The 19825-nt window shown below is 46.6% G+C and overlaps 1 protein-coding gene and 1 long non-coding RNA gene across 3 annotated transcripts in view; one reads left to right on the top strand and one right to left on the bottom strand.

The window, feature by feature from the left end:
- The first annotated feature begins 269 nt into the window (after positions 1-269).
- LOC118906383 lies at positions 270-2651 on the top strand. Its single transcript, XR_005022480.1, has 2 exons — positions 270-424; positions 2076-2651. It is a non-coding gene; the product is annotated as an uncharacterized LOC118906383 (long non-coding RNA).
- Positions 2652-17653: 15002 nt separating this feature from the next.
- XDH (xanthine dehydrogenase) overlaps positions 17654-19825 on the bottom strand; it is a 68557-nt gene continuing 66385 nt past the window's right edge. For both annotated transcript variants that reach the window (XM_036873474.1, XM_036873473.1), the window contains exon 36: positions 17654-19209. In XM_036873474.1, coding sequence (XP_036729369.1) covers positions 19159-19209 — 51 coding nt within the window. In that variant the 3' untranslated portion in view covers positions 17654-19158. The remainder of the gene's footprint in view (positions 19210-19825) is intronic.

Raw genomic sequence — 19825 nt, 5'->3', positions numbered from 1 at the left:
GACACGCACCTCTTGGACCGTGCAACGTACGGCTCAGCGTCCCCCGAGGGGTGTCCCCGCCTCGTCCTCCCCGTCCTGGCTGCAGGCTCCTTCTGGCCAGCACGGGAGCTCATCTGAGCGCCACGGCCCACACCTGAGGCGCAGGGAAAGGGTGCCAAAGCCACAGGAGTCTGCCCGGACCGGCTGCCCGGACTGGCTGCCCAGTGTCGTCAGCTGTGGCTTGTCAAGCCCCTATTTGAAGCTCACAATGTCTGCTCTTGTTCCACAGACAGACCTGCCATTAGGAGCTTTCCAGACCAAAACTCAGCTGCTCCGAAGAGCAATAATTCAATCAACAGACCGTGCTGTCTGCTTTCGGTTCCTTTCACACCTGTCTGCCAGCAGGATTACTGGGTAAAAGAAGATCTCGGCTGGGCCCAGACTGGTAAGCACCCTGCAAAAATATCCTGGGGCTGGCGGGGAGGGAGGTGGTGGTCAGCCACGTGCTTCTCAGACCCACGCTGCAACTCACTGACATTTCTGGGGGGGCTGCCCTGTGGCCCGGGGGAGCTGCAGGTGGGGCTGGAATGAAAGAAGCTCACATAGAGAGTCGGCAATAGGCTATGGATACGGGCCGGGAATAATCGCTCCCGTCGTGAGCATTTACTGGGTGCTTCTGGCCATCAGGGCTGTACCGGTTTCTCTGTCTCTTGGTTCCCCCCTTAAGTGGCCCTGAGTTGAGCAGTTTCCCCAGGCTGAGGAAAGCACTGCGTGCCCACGAGATACATTCTGGAAATACTTGCCGACTGGGCAGGGGCAGAGGTGGGTGACACCCCAGATTAGAGGCTCTGCGGCCAAGTTCCCCTGCCTTCCTTGCACATCTCAGTGACCTCTCCCCCCGGATGGTGTCCTGGGTTTGGGACCACAGGCTCTGGGGAGCGGAAAGGAGAAGGCTCTAGGCTCCCAGGGGCTCATGGGAAGGGAGGTCAGCATGTCACTTCCCTCTCTCAGGACCCCATGGCCTTCCGTAAATACACACAGCCTGGAATTCCTGACAATCCCAGCTGATTGTCCAGGAAAAAGAAAAAAACCACAGAGCGCCCACTGAGCCCTGCCCCATTCCATGTCCCATAAACACGGATGATTAAAAATACTTGGAGCCCTTGAAAGAATGCCTTCCGCACCAGGGCCCGAGGGTGAGGCCACAGGCTCTGATACAGGCAAGAGCAGCCCCTGGCTGCGAAAGCAGTCGCCTCCAGTGGGGGCCTGGGGGCCTCTGCTCTGAGGGGCTCTGGCTAAGAGAGTTGGGAGCAGAAGTGTCTCTGGAGCCTGGAAGGGCCTAGAAGAAAATGATAGAGGAGGCCCGCTGATGCTTACTTAGAAAGAAACCCAACTAAGGTCTGTCATGTGTTTCCTTGTAGTTCAAAATTGTAATGAAATAAAAAGTAGAAAAACCTGTTGTTATCATCCAATGGGTTTTCTAAAGGGGAGCTTCTACCTGGGATCAAGGAGGTCCATTGAATGATAAGCTACAGCTGCCACCTGCACATGTTGAGTTTGAGAGAGTGTGTGTGTGTGTGTGTGTGTGTGTGTGTGTGTGTGTGTGTGTGTGTGTGTGTGTGTGTGTGTGTGTGTGTGTGTGTGTGTGTGTGTGTGTGTGTGTGTGTGTGTGTGTGTGTGTGTGTGTGTGTGTGTGTGTGTGTGTGTGTGTGTGTGTGTGTGTGTGTCATGAGGCTGGAAAGTAAGCAGACTCACCGTCCTGGCAGGGGTGATTGACATGGTCGCAGGAGGAGGTCAGGCTGCTGTTACCCGGTGGGAGCAGGGAGAAGTAAGGGCACCAGGCCATTCCTTTGGGTGCCCTTGCTACTCTTTGCCCCAATCTTGACAGTATATGGAAAATGAAGCAGTCATGGGCTTAGAAAAGCATTGAAGAGACTCAAACACCTCAGGGATGAGGGTCTATCTGGGTCACACCACCAGGGAAGCTGTTGAGACCAGTAGAAGGGCTGGCTGAGGGTGTGGGCAACAAGGATGGAGATATGAGCATAGATGTGGCCCTGAGACCAGCTGGGGTTTGTCTCATTTCCTCTTGTAAGTGTCTCCCAGGAAAAGAGACCACCAGAATCCTGGAGGAGCTGCTTCCAGAACTTCTAAGAAGAAGTGGGTCTGAGTGGCACAAAAGATAGACCATGGAAGATGCTGTGCTGAGCAGCCCAGAGGCCGCTTCAGGACTAAAGAACTTACTCCCTCAGGGGCTGGAAGTGCTGCCAGCTGAGAACCCCCTTCAGAATTGCCTTGGTGGTAGAGAGTTGCCTCGCCCCAAATGACACCCTCTTCCCAGGGCAACCTGCATCCAGTGACTGGTGGATGCGGAGGTGTAAAAGCCCTGTACCATCCCTACCACTCGATCCGACTCTGAAGGTCCACCCCAGCTTCCGGGCTCCCCACGGTGTTGGCGGAGGCCTTTGTCTGTTGCCGCTGCACTAGCCCACAGCTTTCCCCTCACTTCAGTGCTGCTTCCTCCTTCCCTTCCTTCCACAGATGGCCATCCCGAGAGCACTCTCTAATCAAGCTTCCACACCGCACGCCGATCCTGCTCTGTCTGGCATGCTGGCGCAGGGCCAAGCACCCACACGTGTGTCTGGCCAAATAAATACATCTTCTGAAGTCTGTTCACTGCGTATGCATTATCTACTAAAAACTTAAATAATGTTATTAGAGCAGATGCAAATGATCCCCTCCCCCGCCCCCATACACACAAACCTCAGGGGGAAGCCCTGGAGTCACCTCCAGGAAGCCCTCAAGAGTTCTGAAAACCAATAGGTTAGGGCATGGCTCCAGGCAGAAGGGAGTCCTGGGCGGGGCACTGGCTCAGCACCAGAATGTCTGATTCTGCCCCACGCTTCTGCCCCTGTCAGCCCACTCCTCTCACTGCCACACCCTCATCGGTCTGATCTGCCCCGGCTCCTCCCTGGCTTGTGTGGGAGAGCAAATGAGAGCTTCAAATATTATGTTTGGAAGGACATTTTAAACTGCAAAGGGCTATGCAAAAATAAGAGAATATCATTTAGCGAACGGCCAGTGAATTGTGTTCATTCACTGTGTTCGTGGCTAATTCTGGACACTCATCCCCCTAGTGTTGGATTAAACAAGATATCAGCAGAACCTGCCCTAAACACATCCACTGTCTTCTTTGTCTGGTTCATTTTAAGACTCAAATAAGATAACAAATGTGAGAGTGCTTCAAATGTCATACTAGTGTGTATAGGTTTGCTAAACCGTGGCGGGTTTGGAGCGGGGGTGGGTGTGTGCTGGAGAGAAGTAGGCTGGAACCAAAAGAGAAGACCCAGGTCCCATGCTTTCTCCGCCACTTACTAACTTGGTGGCCTTGGGCAAATCACCTAACTTTGCCTCTGTGAAATGGGACTGGTAGTTCAAGCTTTGCTTTCTTTACAGAGTTTTAAAATTTTTTTTCTTTTTCTTTTCTGAAAGTCAATGAAAATATGTATTTGGAAGCATTTTTGGTAAATTGAGGTCAAGAGACTTACAAAGTCCTTACCTCCTATAAGTGGAGAAGTTACATGGAACCCGGGGCCTTGACTCCCAATCTCTCAGCCTCTTTCCACGCTGGGTCAAGTATTAGGACTAAAAATAACGACAGCAATGCCGATTACAACAGTGATCACCACCGCCTTTAAAATACCTCAGGCAGCTTGGCACGTCTGTGTTCATTAGATGCCCCTCTGGGCTGAGGGAGTACAGCCTGGTGAAGATACCAAGGTTTCTATTTCAGACCCCACTCAGCACTCACCCCCGGTGCCAGGCACCCTTGGGCAGTGTCCAACCTGCCCGACTCCACGTTGGCAACCCCTGTGGTTATCACCTTAAGTTTTGAGTTGTTTTTCTGCAGCAGGGTGGCTGTGTGCTCAACATTTCACTATTTCGAAGGCTGTCCCCTCGTAGAGCAGTGAAATCGGTGGGCCAGAGTGTAGACTGGTCAAGAAAGAAGGCACCAACCTGACAGACAGACAGGGTGTGGCACCCTTCATCTCCTCCTTTCCTAGGAGAGAACAGGGAAAGGAGTGTAGCCTGGAATCGGAGGAAAGAAAGAGGAGAGGGGAGCCCAGCATGTGGTCAGGATTTCAATCAGGGAAGTTCTCAGCGTACAGAGGAGAAGAGGGCATTGTCAAACTTCCAGTTAGGGAGGGGACCTAGGGAGAAGGGAGCTCTGAATGTTCCCAGTGTTTCCAAAGGGCCTCTCCATTCCTACTGCGAGCTTTCCCCTGCAGCCAGGAGGTCTGGCCACCCACGAGGCGGCCCAGAAGCCCATTACGTCAGTGGGAAGAGGAACCGAGCCCTCTGGGGTGAGGCGGGAGGTGTTGGGCCTGCATCTCAATTTCCCGGCACACAAGCCCAGTCACCTCTCTTGTCCCTTCTCTCTCCATGTAGCACACACCCCTTTATTCTAGGTGTGGACCAATGGCATCCTGCCTTGGTGGAGAATGACCCAAGTCCCGTGACACACAGGGATCCATCCACCGCTAGCAGCTCATGGAATAACTCAACATCTTGCGAACGTCACGTTGTAGCTGGGAGGTGGAGGCAATCAGCGCGGACACCACTCTGTGTGTTTCTAGGTCAGATGAGTTTCTGGATCAGGGGGGTCAAGGTGTTATCTGAGAGTACAGAGTTGCAAGTCAGCTGACCTAAATTCAAGTTCTGACTCAGCTGCTCACCCACCCAACTCGTAACTTAAGTTAGCTAACCTCTTGAAGCCTATTTCCTTACCTAGAAAATAGGATTCACGCCCGCATCATAGAGTCACTGTGAATTAAAAACAAAAGTATTTGTGAAGTATAATATGAAAGGTTACACTGAGGTGGGATAGGGTGAAGGTGAAGATCAGGGTATTTGGGGTTAAAAAGCTCTGCACTGGGTCCCAGTTCCACTCTCCACTCAGTCTGGACCTTGGACAGGCACTAAAACTTTTTAATGTAGATTATTTTTTAGAGCAGTCTTAGGTTCACAGCAAGGCTGAGCAGAAATTACAGAGACTTCCATCTCCCCATCTCCCCAATCCAGAGCTTCCCCACCATCAACATCCTGCCCTGATGTTACAACTGATGAACCTACATTGTCACCCAAAGGCATTATCACTCAAAGTCTTTAGTTTACATTCAGGTTCACCCTTGGTGGTGTACATTCTGTGGGTTTTGACAAATGTATAGTGACATGTATCCACCATTCTAGTATCACACAGAATATTTTCACTGTCCTCAAAATCCTCTGTGCTCTGACTATTCATCCCTCCCTCCTTCCAGCCCTGACAACCATTGGTCTTTTTACTGTCTCCATAGTTTTGCCTTTTTCAGAATGTCATATAGTTGGATTCATATCCTACGGAGCCTTCTCAGATAGGCTTCTTCACTTAGTAATGTGCATTTAAGTTTCCTCCATGTCTTTTCATGGCTCGATAGCTCATTTGTTTTTAGCACTGAATAATAATCCATTGTCCCAAGGTACCACAATTTATTTCTCAGCCCATCTACTGAAGGACATCTTGGTTGCTTCCAAGTTTGGGCAATTATGAATAAGCTGCTATAAACATCCACGTGCAGGTTTGTGTATGGAGTAAAGTTTTCATCTGAGTAAATACCAAAGAGTACAAGTGCTGGATCATATGGTCACTGTAACTTCTCTGAGCCTCACTTTCTTCATGATGTTTGATTGAGCTACTGCACGTGAAGCACTTTGCACAGCATCCAGCACATAGATGGGGCTCAACTAATGGGAGCTCTGCTCGTTAGCCTACTCAAATGTTAGTGAAAACACTAATGTAAGGGATGTGAAGCCAAGCATTGTCTGAGGGGGTGACATATGGGTACGTCATAGTCATGAATCATGTCTCTGCAGTCCAAGAAGGCACAGGGCAACAAGGAATGCTGGAAGGCTGTCAGGGCACCGCTGCCTCCACTGAGGAGGGATGTGGTGGTCTCCTAAGCAGCCTGCGCTGTGGGAGGGGAGGTGGAGATGAACCCTCTGTCCCATAGTAAAGTTTGTCCCAGGTTGAGCAAATCAGGGTGTTGGGGGGTATCATGAACCCTTAGACGTCTGCTGTCCTCCACCGTCTCCTTCCCAAGTCTGCTCCTCACACAGTTTCCCCCACCCCTTCCTCCACTTGACTCATCCGAAGCTAAGCCCTGCCCATAACCAGAAGCTCAGAGGCGATGAAAACAGGCTCTCTTCTCGTTTCACCTCCTTCCTGTGAACTCACTTAATTGTTCCCAGAATTAACCAGGTCACCAGGAAGCTTCGCTAGTTGAGTTTTTTCCTTTCTTTTTTCTTTTTCTTGTTGCTTCTCTGATGACAAGATCTACTTGGGATCTAGACTTGAGTGTAAAGTGTGAGCAGGTAGTATTTCTTTGGAACCCACTTCTTTGGTATCTTTGGAGAGGCTGAGTGAGGAGATGGGACTGAATGACAAAATGAGGCTCCCCATGTGGTGTGTGGTTTTCAGAGGCAATGCATCCTTTCCTGCTGAAAGGACTAAAGACATGTCCTCCGGGCCTCCAGCCCTGGGCCATGTTAGCTGGAAACAATAATGGTGCTTATGTTTTGTTTATATCTCACCCTTCCTTCTCCTTCCAGGCTGCTATGGAATGATTAAGTGGTCTGAGTCAGGATCAGGCCTGAGCCTTCCAGGAGCCGGAAAGCTGGAGTTTCTGCCAATGATGCTTACAAAGCAAGCGAGCGTAGGGGGCTGCCATAGGAGAGCCTGCGTGGGTACCCCTCTAGTGACATCACCTGGGCGTCCTCCAACAGGTCACCTCTAAAATGAGGGTGTTGGACTTAATGACCTCTTTGATCTCTTATAGACCCATTTGTAAATACTTTTCCAAATGATCTTAGCACTAGCCAGTAGACGTTACTGCCATGATGGACATGTTCACTAAAGCTACACTGTCCAATAATGGCAGCCGGTAGCCAGGTGTGGCCACTGAACACTTGAAATGTGCCTTGTGTGGGCAAGCAACATTTTTTTTTTTTTTTTAAGAAATTCACGTTCTTTTATTTATTTATAACATTTTTTATTTCATTTAATTTTAATTACTTTATTTATTTATTTATTTAAATTAATTTATTTATTTGGCTGCACCGGGTTTTTGTTGCAGCATGTGGGATCTTCGCTGCCATGTGTGGGATCTTTTAGTTGCAGCATGTGGGCTTTTAGTTGCAGCATGCGGGATCTAGTTCCCTGACCAGGGATGGAACCTGAGTCCCTTGCATTAGGAGCATGGAGTCTTAACTGCTGGACCACCAGGGAAGTCCCTAATTTTAATTACTTTAAATTTAAGTAGCCACAAGGGGCTGGTGACTACCATATTAGTCAACACAGGTCTAGGGAGATGGATTCTGTCTCTTTTAAACTGCATGTTCTGTCGATTCTACCTGAAAATGGTAGCACAAAACTGTCCTCTTCTCCTCATTTCCAGTTTCCGCCCTAGGCTGAACCATCACCATCCCCTCCTCCCTGGTTTCTTTTCTCCTACTTTCACCCTCTGTGATTCTTTTGGCATAGCACAGAGTGAGCTTCTTAAAAAGTTAAATTGCCCAAGATACTCCTCTTCTGAAAACCCTTCAACAACTTCCCCATCGCAGTAAAATCGAAAACCCCCCTGAGGCCTGGACACCTTGCTCCATCTCCCCCCTTGCAGCCCAACACTAGGCTCCTGGAAGCCACCAAATCCTTTTCCACCACAGGTCCTTTGCACAAACTTTCCCTTTGTTCTAGAGCTGGGCTGTCCAATACAATGGCCACTAGCCACACGTGGCTTTTTTATATATCCACTTAAATTAATTGAAATTAAATAAAATTTAAAATTCAGTTCCTCAGTCACATGAAACACATTTCAAGGGCTCAAGAGTCACATGTGGCTCATTGGTACCATACTGGACAGCACAGATATGGGATATTCCCATCATCACAGAAGTTCTGGGACAGTCTTCCCTACACTCAAGCTTGGCTAACTCCAACCTATCCTTCAAGTCTCAGCCTAAATGTCACATTCCCACAGAGGCCTTTTCTGATCCTCCAGCCTAAAATAAGAGTCCCTGCTTTCTTTCGTATAGAGCCTGCAATTTTCTTTTTTAGTTCTTACAACTGTTTGCAAAGTTATAGTTAACCTGTGTGGTTGTCTAACGTATGCGTCTATTAAAATCTAGGATAATGTCTTTTTTGTTGACCAGTCAATCCCTGGACGCTATCTCAGTGCCTGAGACTTAGTAGCAGCACATTCATGTTGGGTGGATAAATGAAATAATGAATAAATGTATAGATGGATAGAGTGGTTGCATGTAATTTACTCATCTTTCAAAGCGCTAGGTAAAGAGCCAGAGCTCAGGAACCATATGGCCCTGGAATGAAATCCTGACTGCCATCCTTTTTTTAGCCCGTTGGTTAACCTTTCCGAGGCACCCTCTCTGCACATGTAGGAGGGAATGCTATTGCCAGCTCGGAGCATTGTGGTGAGCAGTGAGTGAGATAGATAGGTAAAGCCCTTGGTCCACAGTCAGTGCTGTGTGGATGTACATTCCTTTTCCTTTATCACTTCCCCTATGTCCTTGCAGCCCTCTCTGTGGTCTTCTCCCTCTCACATTGCATCTCCAGCCTTGGCTTCTGAGTCTCTCATTCCTTGGTCCCATTCCCTCTAAGAGGACTTTAGTTTTCTCTCAGCTGCCACAACTCAAGGATCAAACCAGAAGATTTCTCCAACATAGAGAGCCCACCTTGCTTGAGCCCTTCCTCACTGCCCTCCCTGTCTCTGGCTGTATAAACCAGCCTGACCCACCTACCCACCCCCAACTCATAAAGGCAGACTACAGCCCTGGAAATTCTCTCAGAATAGCAGGTACGCAAGCATCTGGCCTAGAGTGGGCCCACTCTTTTTCTAGGTGTTTTTGATCAATTTGTGTCTGTGAACCACCTACATCAGTATTCCCTGCTTGTTTAAAATGCAGATTCCTGGGCTCCCACTCCTGACCCATTTAACCAGAATCTCTGTGGGGGGTCCCTGGAAGCTGCATTTTCAGTAACCAGCTCAGGTGATTCTGTTGCTCTAGATTAAGGCTTCTCAGTGTATAATATTTACCCCATCAAGCACTGGGAAGATTCTTCTGATAAGTCCCTCACTGATCGTCCCTTTAATTTGTATAAAATTTTATTTCTATATCAAAAGATTATTTACCAAATACCTACCAAGTGAGTTATCAAGTGAATTACTACTATTATTTGGGATCTATAAACTCACATTAAAAATTTAGTCAGGTTTACAGTGGACCCCAACTCACTGTTCTCCCCGGGAGGAAGGCAGCCATGTGGCCATTCTGTGGACTTCCAGGGGCACATGTCCACAAAGACACTGAAGTGCCCACAGATGTTTAGGAGGACTCACTGTAGTCAGAGGCCCCTCACTGTCTTGAGTTGGTCATGATTCTGAATTGCTGCTCTTCTTGGTCTTTAATGATAACTTACCGTGGGTTTGTCATTGTTGATTTAGTTTATTATGGATTATATGGTGAGCCGTATAGTATGTAGGGTGCAGAATGATACCAACACAAGTGGGGCCTGAACATTCCCAATAACTAGACTTTAAGACATGTAGCTTGCTGTTAAAATATGAGTAATCTTAAAGCTAAAGCAGACCTGTGTGTATATATATAACTAATCCCTCCAAAATTTGCTTTAGAACGATAGCTTTTTGTAATCAGGTTGGTTTTCCATGTGGCAGTATAAAGGGCAGGGTCAGCTGGCTGCGGGCAGTCATTTAACCTGCCCTGCACTGCACACAGCTACCGTCACTCCTTTTTACTGCCTTCGCACCCTGAGCACCCACCGTCTGCGGCAGCGCTCAACCGCTGCTCCGACACCCCCTCCTCACATCGCGCCGCAGTTCCAGGGTCCCAACTGGAGCCCTGGGTGCAACTGGATCAAGTTAACTGCAAAACAAGACACACATGGGAACAGCCAAGAGGCCCCGCTGAGGACACGGGCAAGAAGGCTTTCACCCCAGCAGCTGCCACTGCACCCAGGCTCCCCTCTGCATTCCTGCTGGGAGTCTGAGCACATCCTGTCCGCTGTGTCCATAAAAACAACCTTTGTTATGCTCATCTCAGCATTGTTTATGACGGTGAAACCACTTGGGAACGAGCCAAATGTCAACATTGGGGGATTCATTAAATAAACCACGGTGCCATCCATACAATAGGAAACCATGTATCCATTAAAAATAACATGGAGGAAGAATATTAATAGACATGTCAGCTGGGAGCCTGTCTTTGCTCCTTAGGGGGACACCCGGCTGTTCTCACTGCTCCTTGCAGCAGGTCTCCTGTCTCCAAAGTTCATTCTTTCCATTTCCTCTGCCTGAAGAGCCCTCTGGCCAGGCTCAGCCTATGTAAATTCTACCCATCAAAGGTAGGCAGGATAATGGCTCGCCAAAGAAGTCCATGCCTTAATCCCTGGATCCTGTAAATACCTTACCTTGCAAGGCAAAAGGAACCTTGCAGATGTAAATTAGGTTACAGACCTGAAAATAGGTTGATTATCCAGGTGGGGCCCAATCTAATCAATTTCCCCAGCTGGGGTCAGAAGAGACAAGAAGAAGAAATCACAGATATTCAAAGCATGAGAGGATTCGCCCTCACTGCTGGGGGCAGGGGTGGGGCACATGGAAAGCATGAGGAGGAACGTGAATGTCCCCCTAGGAGCAAAGACAGGCCCCAGCTGACAGCCAGTAAGGAATCAGGACCTCAGTCCTACCACCACAAGGAAGTGAATCCTGCCAACGACTTGAATGAGCTTGGAAGCAGATTCATCTGCAGGGCCTCCAGAAAGGAATGCAGCCCTGCCAACACCTTGATTTTGACCTTGTGAAACTCTAAGCAAAGGACCCAGCAGAGACACATGGTACCCACATATCTGACCTACAGAACTGTGGGATAATAACTCTCCTGGCAACTTTCAAATATGTAGTACAGTATTATTAACTATAGTCACCATGCTGTACATTACAAGGTGTAGTTTTAATGCACTAAATTTGTGGTAATTTGTTATGGCAGCAATAGAAAATTAACACACCATCCTTCAGCACCATCAGTCAGTACAAATGCCACTTCCATGAAGCCTTCTCCAGTTTATCCATCTATCGGTGTGTCCCCTCTGAAGTCTCAAAGCATTCTGCCCCTGAGCCTCTTCAGCCATTGCCATGGTCCCCCTGGGTTATATAATTAGGGTTATTTATGTACATGTCATATTTATCCTACTAGATGATGTGCTACTCGGGGCAGCATCTGAGGCTTATTCATCTTTATTTTCCTTCCAGGGCACAGCACCTCATGTGTAGTCAGTGCTAAATTTTTCTTGGAAGTATGTTTCACAGCCTGTACGGATGGTTATTTTAATAAGATGAATTGCTGTGGCAATTAGGAATTGAAAGATGGACCCTAGAAATATTTGCAAATATAGAAAGGAATAGCTGATTGATGATGGATTCTGACAGCCTAAGGAAAACTAGAATGGGCAACAGAAGGATATATGAATATGGAGATGCTTGGAATCATGCTCCGGCAGTTGGCTCTGAGATGTAAATTCATATGCAAAATAAATAGGATTGAAAGTTATCTAAAGTGTTTTAGAATATAACCTCTTAAAAGATTCAACTTCTTGGCAACATGAAGTTTTAATTAAATGAATGTTCTTCTTCTGCTTCAAAGGGATAGACATGTAGAAGAAAATGTAACATAACACCCAGCTGAGCTCAAAAAAAAAAAAAAGAAAGGGAGACCCCTACATTCCAAAAAGAAGAGGGAGCTTGAAGTCAGAAGGTCAAGAGTAAGAGCTCCAAAGAGACCTCACAGCCCCGTTGGTGCAACTACCAGATGATGGAGCCTCTGTTACACTTGGTCCCTGAGGGACTGAGCAGAGTAGATCCCCACCAATATCCTTTGACGCTGACATAGGAATGAAGAAACAGAGAGAATCCCAAGCATAATAAATAAAGAGTTAACACATACCTAGATAATGAAATATCTTAAAATACCTTAACAGAAGAAAAGCAGCCAGTGAGAGATGTATTACCTGCAAAAGAATGACAATTTGACTGACATCAGAAAAATATATGGCAAGGACTGAGAGAAAATAGCTGCTTCCTAGAATTCAATACCCAACTAAATCATGATTTGAGGATGAGGGCAAAATAAAGACATTTTTACAAAAAAGACTGAGTTTACCATTCACAAACTCTGACTGAAAAACTACTAAAAGATGTGTTTCTTAATGAAGGAAATTGAACCCAGAAGGAAGAGTGGGATATAAAAGCAATGATGAGAAAACAAAGGCAAACATATGAATACAACTAAACTTTTCAAGGATAACACAACAGTGACTAAAGAAAGTGTTAGAACAAGGTGAAACCACTCAGTTACAGAGATGGAGGAAGAGAGGGGATGATCAGAGTTCATGCATTTTAAGGTTCTTAACCTGTTTCGTGGCAGCATATATATTTAATTAAACATAGGCTTTTCTAAATACAGTGTGCATGTTAAAAATGTAAAGATTATCTCTAAAAGAGTAGAAATAGATTGTAGCACCAAAAAACTAGTAGAGAGAGCAGGGCGGGAAGGAAAGAAATAGCTTGATTACGCCAGTGGAAGACAATGGGAAAAAGAGAGTAAACATGGTCATTAGAGAAACACCAAATGAAATGACAGAAATAAATCAAAATACATTATTAATCACAATTCCTGTAAATACCCTATTTTGCCAGTTAGAAAGATTCTCAAATTGCATTTAAACACACACACACACCCTCATCTTATATACTATTTACAAGAGACTCAACTAAAACATAACGTGAACAGTCAGAAATAAAGGAACAAAGTAGACATACCCAGAAATGCCAAGTTGGAGTATGGGCCGTGGAGGAAAATTCTCACCCATTGCAGAAGGAGGTATGTTCGAGGATGTTTCCCACTGTGTTGTTTGTAACAATGAAAGATTGGAAACAGCATGAACATCCGCTAGTATGAGGATGAAAAAATAAAATTTGGCATATACATACAATAAAACACTACATAACAGATAAATGGCTGAACTAGATCAAATGAATACATATTAAAAGCGTAAGGTTGAGTGGAAAAGCAAGTTGCAGAAGGATTTCACCATATGATATCATGGATGTGGGTTTTTTTTCAAAAGAAACTTTATTGAAGAGCAATATACATACATAAAAATGTACACATCATAATGAACCATTCAATGAATTTTCACCAAGTGGCACACCCTTGTAACCAACACTCAGGTTAAGAAATAGAACGTTACCAAGCATCCCAGAAGATGTCTCCTCCACCTTGCTCTACTCTAGTTGCTACCCCTGCCCAAACGTAACTACTCTCGTAACCTCTAATCCTATAGATTGGTTTTGCCTATTTTTGAAATTTATATACATGGGATCATACACATACAAAGTGTGTACTTGTTTCTTGTCTGGCTTCTTTAATTCCATATTATGTTTGGGAGACGCATCCTTGTTGAAGCATGTAGCTATAGTTTATTCATTCTCTTTGCTATGCTAGGATTCCATTGTAGGAATGTGCCACGATAATTTATGTCTTTCATTGGTGATCTACATTTGGGATGTTTTTAGTTTGGAGGTATTACAAGCAGTGCTCTTATGATCAGTCTTGGACTTTTTTTTTGGTGCATATGTGCATGCATTTCTCTTAGGTATAAGCTCAGCAATTCCTGGGTCGGAGGTATGCAGACTTTCAGCTTTAAGTAGAGACTCTCAGTAGTTCTCCCCAAGGGTTTTACCAATTTACTTTCCTAGCTGTATGTGAGAGTTCCACTTACTCTGCATCTTATTCACACTTGAGTTTTTAGTCTCTTTAATTTTAGTCATTCTGGTGGTTGATGGGTATGACTTTTGAAACACATTCATGCACAACTACTGTACGTTGCCTGTGAATGAATATACATGTAATATAAAAACATGAAGGGAGAGGATATACACCAACCTTAGAATATTGACTACCTTAAGGCAGAGAGGCAAGTCTGAGGGCGGGGGTGGAATGAAATGGAAGGCTTCAACTGTACTTATTCATTTTTAAGCATGAGAAACAAATATGGGCAAACAAACATTTTTAGAACTGGGTGGGAAGTATATATGTGTCTTTTATTTTTCTCCATATTACTTATGTTTGATATACATTGTAATTGAATTTATTCAAGAAAAAAGTTCTTAAAGGAAAAACAGACCCTCCACAGGGAAACAAACATTCACAGTGTATCTGGTTATAAACACAATACTCAAAACATGAGTAATAGACAAGATGTTCCACTTCTGTGTATAATTGTTTCAGTACATAGAAATGCTTTAAGAAACTATAGTACAAAACAATTATGTGGGTCTGATAAAGGACTAGAAGCAAGTACCAAAGTCGAGTATCTCCATTTATAATCTTTTTGCAGGAAGGGCAATTCCCCATGCTGCGGTGGATACCTCATGCGTGTCCATTTAGAAATAAAAATTTCTTGCAGGGTTGGTATGATTATTCAAGCCGATTTTACAGATGAAAAGACTGAGGTTCAGAGGAACTAAGTGACTTGCCCAAGAGAGAGGAAGAAGAGGAGAAGCAGAGGAGCTTGGCCCGCCCACACTCAGTTCCTAAATAGCCAAGCACTGCCTGAGGCATGCTGGTGCCACTGCCCAGGGCAGGTGTTCACTCCAGCCTTGGTGGGAAGCAAGGAAAGGCAGCCTCCCTCCAGTACAGCACATGGACAGGAGGACCCCAGGAAATACACATCTCATGGGAGGAAGAACACAGGGCACACGCATGGGTCAGTTCAACACTGTTGATGGGTGAGGACAATTGGCTGCGCAGAGGAAGGGCCCTGGTCTGCAGCCCAGCTAGGATGTGATGGGGATGGGCAGGCAGGAGGAGAAGGCAGCAAGCCACACGCTGCCCAGACTCTCAGAAACGCGCCCTGTGCTTCTAGGGCTGGTGTTCTGAGTACATCAGAACAGTGGGAGCAGCCTGGGCACTGCTGTTCTTAAGCCCCCTCCCCCAACATTCAGGGCTCAATCTCAGGAAAGATTTCTGAGTGAGAAATCTCAGGTCTCAGGCTCGGGCCATCACAAAGGCACAGTAGAGCACTCGGAAAGGTGCTCCAGTGGGCCACCCTGGAGCAAGCTGACCAGAGGCTAGTTTGATCCCTAGGCACAAAATGGTCTCTCCCTCTGTTGGGATTACATCGCCCCCTCCAGGCAGTCCTCCTGGGTGGCTTCCTCCAGTGTGGCCACACTGGTATCCTTGCCCTGACACTGGAGGATGGGTAACTCGCTCTCACCCACTTCCTCTTGCTGCTCTGCTGCCTCAGGCTGATCCAACCACAGCCACTCAAGAAGCTCTCAGGATGTGGGTCTCTGAGTGGACCCCTGAAGCTCCCCCTCCCCTGACCTGGTGGGGGAAAACGCTGCCCCATACACAGTCTCTCTCTCTCTCCCTCCATCCCTTCCTCCCTCCCTCCTTTCTCTTTAACAGGGAGGATATACATCTTGCTGTCTTCAAAGATATACTCTCTCTCCAATATCTCAAACTCTATATTTCATTTCTTTATTCCCTGAGGTAGGTGATGAGCTAAAGGCAGCAAAGTCCGTTTCCAGCCAAGCCCCTATCCAAGTCTCGCATAGATGACCTAGCCCATCACTTGGAACAAGGGGATGTTTTGCACTTACTATTTTGTTCCCACCTGTGGAGCTTCAGAAGGATTCCAATTGCAGCATCCTGTCCTAGATCACAGGCGACAGTAGGGCACAGTGCTTGTCTTGGGCTCCAAGATGTCCATATCTTCTTCCCACCCCACCTGACTAGAATTCTATCATTTTCCCCGCAATTTGACCCAAAGGTTGCCTAAGAGAAGGCTCGCTTGACTAGTGGATGTATGATTTAGTTTAAAGCATCTGGACCAGGAGTCAGGCAGCCTTGTCATAAGCCTGTCTCTCCCACTAAAGGGCTGTGGGACAGTAGACAAGTCAGTTACCCTCTCTGGGATTATGATTCTTGGCTCTTAAACAAATAGCTTGAGTTTGATGGTTCCCAAGTTCTTTCCAGTTCTAGGATGCTGAGTCGGTCTAGAAGATTGGACAAGGTCAGGGCTAGGCCAGTTCAAGGACAGAGATGATGCCAAAAACCCTTTGGGCAGTTCCTGACATTTCCATTCCCATCGGTGGGCTGCTTTGTTTCAGGTGATGAGATTGTCACAGGATCTGTCTCCTGCCTTGGGGACATGTACTCCCCCAGTCCAGGATAGAGACAAAACAAAAGGACAGATCCCTGGGTCTGGGGGGCCCCAGGGTGACGTCAAGCCTCAGCAGGTCAAGGAAGCTGCGTGTTCCGAACAGCCTTGTCCCAGGATCTAAAATAGGCAGCAAAAGAAATGGTTTCCAGGCTCCCCCTCCGCTAAAGATAAAAATACCATGGGCCCGGGGATGTTCCCAGTCGTAAATCAATCCGCTGGGACTATTTCTGTCCTTATCCCTTGCCCACGGTTCCTCCTACGACCTCCATCCATCCTGCCCTCCCCGTCCGGGCTCCCCAGCCACCTTCTAGCTGCAGTAAGTTGAAGTTCATCAGCTGCCCTCGGACCACAGTCCACGGCTTAGTCACGCCCCTGTGAGAATCCTAACCTGCACACAGGCGAACAGATAGGCGATCGGGGCCTCCTCCAACCTCTGGGAGCCTGCGTAGCACGGGTCCACTCTGACAGGCAGATGGACTCCCAGTATGTGCCAGGTTTCCCTGCCTGCATGGCTCAGTCGCAGCCTGTTTTCCAGGAGTAAATGCCCGTGAGTAACCCTTCTGCACGGCTGTGGGCAGGGTTTCTTCTTCATGTCATTACAGAGATTAAAGTACTACCTCTTAAGGCCACTGGGATGATTAAATGAGATCCCGTATGTAAAACACGAAAATTGGCACCTGGCAAGTTGTAGATGCTGAGAAAGTAAGACCTGCCTTCCCCTGCCAGCCATTCACCAGGAGTTCGGACTCCCACAGCTGACCCATGTCTTCTGAGAGCTCCTTTGAGGAGATTTTTGTCAGTCTGAAACCCTAAATCAGCTTCAAATCCGGCTCTTGAAGAGACCTTTGAAGATACCCGGTCTATCCTGAGGCACTAAAGCAACTCCCCGGTAACTAACCTACAGCAGACGCCAAGCTGCCGGGCCAGCTGGAGACTATGGTCTCATGTCCAGTCTTCCACTGCCCTCTGCAGGTTGCAGTGAGATACTGCAGTCAATGCTGGCATCGCCTGTGCGACACCAAGCCCAAGGACCCTCACTTTACAGAGTTGAAGCAGTTTACAGGTAAGACAACAAGGCAAGGCCAGGTGTCCGAGGAAGGCAACACCTCGGAATAGCACGGTGATTTACAGCTCACAAAGCACTTGCCTGTTTGATTTTCATGACCACCCTGCCTTGCCTCTGTTCCTAAGCTCAGAAGGGAATTCAGTCATTGCTCAGCCCTGATAGACTAATAACAGCTGACAGACACATCTCAGTTTCAGGCCATGTCCTAGAACATTCCAGAAGATCAATGAAACGGGCCTGTGTGGATCTCGGTGCAAATACCGGTTTTATTTCTAAAGCTCTTCAGTTTTCATCATGCTGTAAAACAGTCTAGAATATTCTGAAGAAAGGAATTTTGTAAGAAAGTGTGTGTGTGTGTGTGTACATGTGAATGTTTGGTGTGTGCATTCTCTAGCAATGAAGGCTGGCTAATATATGGCAGATGTCAGCATTTGGTGTGATTATGGTGATTAATAAGCATTTCTCACATGCCAACCAGCTGACAGTTTCATTTCTTAGTGACATCAAGCACCGGGCTCAGCTGCGTGGTTTACACTGTCCTCCTTCTGTGGCCAGAACCGTGGATCCCATCCAGCAGAATGTTGGATATTTTATACAGTGAAGGCACATGACAAGGTCACACTGTCCACCTAGCACCAGGTAGTGATGAAATCACCCGTCAGAGCAAGCAGAGGGGATCCTTGCCTTTCTCCTATTGTCTTTTCCAACCTCAGACACTTGGGGGGATTTAAGTCAAGTTCATGAAGCCCAGATAGCACATCACAGTAAGGGAAACAAGCCTCTGAGCGCTGCAGTTCCCTTATGTAACTGGAGTTTTTAGGTCATATATTTATAGACGTTTAGATCCAGAGAAGACCTTAAGAGATTATTCCAGTCCAATCCTTTCATTTTGCAGTAAAATGAAGCACAGAAAAGGGAAGTGACAGTCTAAGGTCGCAAAGATAGTTAGAGACATGGCCGGGAAGAGAACCCAGGCTCCTTGACTGTTTTTTCTCTGGCCTATCTTGATTCGAGTAGCCTCATTTGTAGATGGGAACTACTGGCTTCAGTTGAAGATTTTTAAACCTGATCTTTTTTTAATGCACAAAGGAGAAGAGGAAGAAGCTAATGCATTGTAGATACTCAATAACTGGGTTTGTTGGCTTTTGGTGTTATAGAATAATCTTACTTCATGCAGCTTAAGAAGATTAAATCCAATTAACCTTGAATTTGTTTCATTCTTTATTCTCTCCAATGAAGTGCTTAGAGGTTTGAATCTCACCCCACTGTCCCATTGCAAATCTGAGTGTGGATATGAGGTTATAATATGACGCTCATTGGTTTGAAGGAAAAGCTTTCTGAGGAAGGCACACAGATTTAGAGTTACTTTGGTTTACGCTTCTGGAGGTTTGTGGAAATCCTCTTTGAAGGACAGACGCTGTCAACACGAGGTTATACAGGCTGTCCAGTGAGTTGGGACATAGCACAAACACTTCCTAAACCTATTTCAAATACATGATTACAACAGACATGAAATGATGCTAATTGCCTATTAGCCACTTGGGCCTAACATTTCTGAATTTGCTTATCATTGTGTTTATAAATCATATTTTTGATCAAAATCTTCCAATGCATTCAGTGTTCTTCCAAACACCATCCTGATGAATCACATCGTTGTCATCCTGCAACTTTTATAAATTCATGTTCTGCAGGGCAAGTTCCATCTTCCATGGAATCCCCAGTGTAGGATAAGAAGACTCCAATGGGGCTTTTTTCTTCAGACCTTCAGAGACCAGGGTTTACAATTTTCTGGTACATCAGTGACACACTAGGAAGGAACAATAGAGAACTTATTGCAGGGTCTTCACATAGCTCGGGACACCAGTGCCAACCACCATTCCAAGACCAGACACCACTCTGCAGTCCCAGCTGGTGGGAGTGCCCCCAGGGCAGGACCCCTTAATTTCCTAGTCATTCGTTTATTTTTATTAAGCACGGTCCATGTGGTAAGCACTGTGGCAGGCTGTGGAGATCCAGGGATGACCAAATACAGAAGTGGTCCTTTGTCATGTGACACAGTCCTTCAAAAGCACAGTTGGCTCATGGATCAGCTGCTCATGCAAATCCATTGCAGGCATTTTAAATCACCGGTGTGTTGTAGCATCACAAAGGAAGGGGCTTAGGTTAGAATCTTTGCTTTAGGTCTAGGGCCTCAGAGGGAGGGGCTCATTAAATCATTGAGTTCTGCATCAGACTGTTTACAAGGAGCTAACTTTGCAATCTGTGTGCGCTTATTGGAGGCCATGCAGCACCTCTGCCCTGTGAGAATGGGGTTTGGGTAACGGTCAGCACTGGGGCCACGGTGGGAAGGTTCTGGGCTATGGGAAGGTTGCTGCCCAGGTGTGGGCATCTCACTGCCTGGGAGCCCCGCACATGAGCTGTGT

Source organism: Balaenoptera musculus, chromosome 13, assembly GCF_009873245.2.
Source record: "Balaenoptera musculus isolate JJ_BM4_2016_0621 chromosome 13, mBalMus1.pri.v3, whole genome shotgun sequence".
Classification (NCBI taxonomy): Eukaryota; Metazoa; Chordata; class Mammalia; order Artiodactyla; family Balaenopteridae; genus Balaenoptera; species Balaenoptera musculus.
The sequence above is the reverse complement of the archived record's forward strand: the minus strand, read 5'-3'. Positions and strand labels throughout refer to the sequence as shown.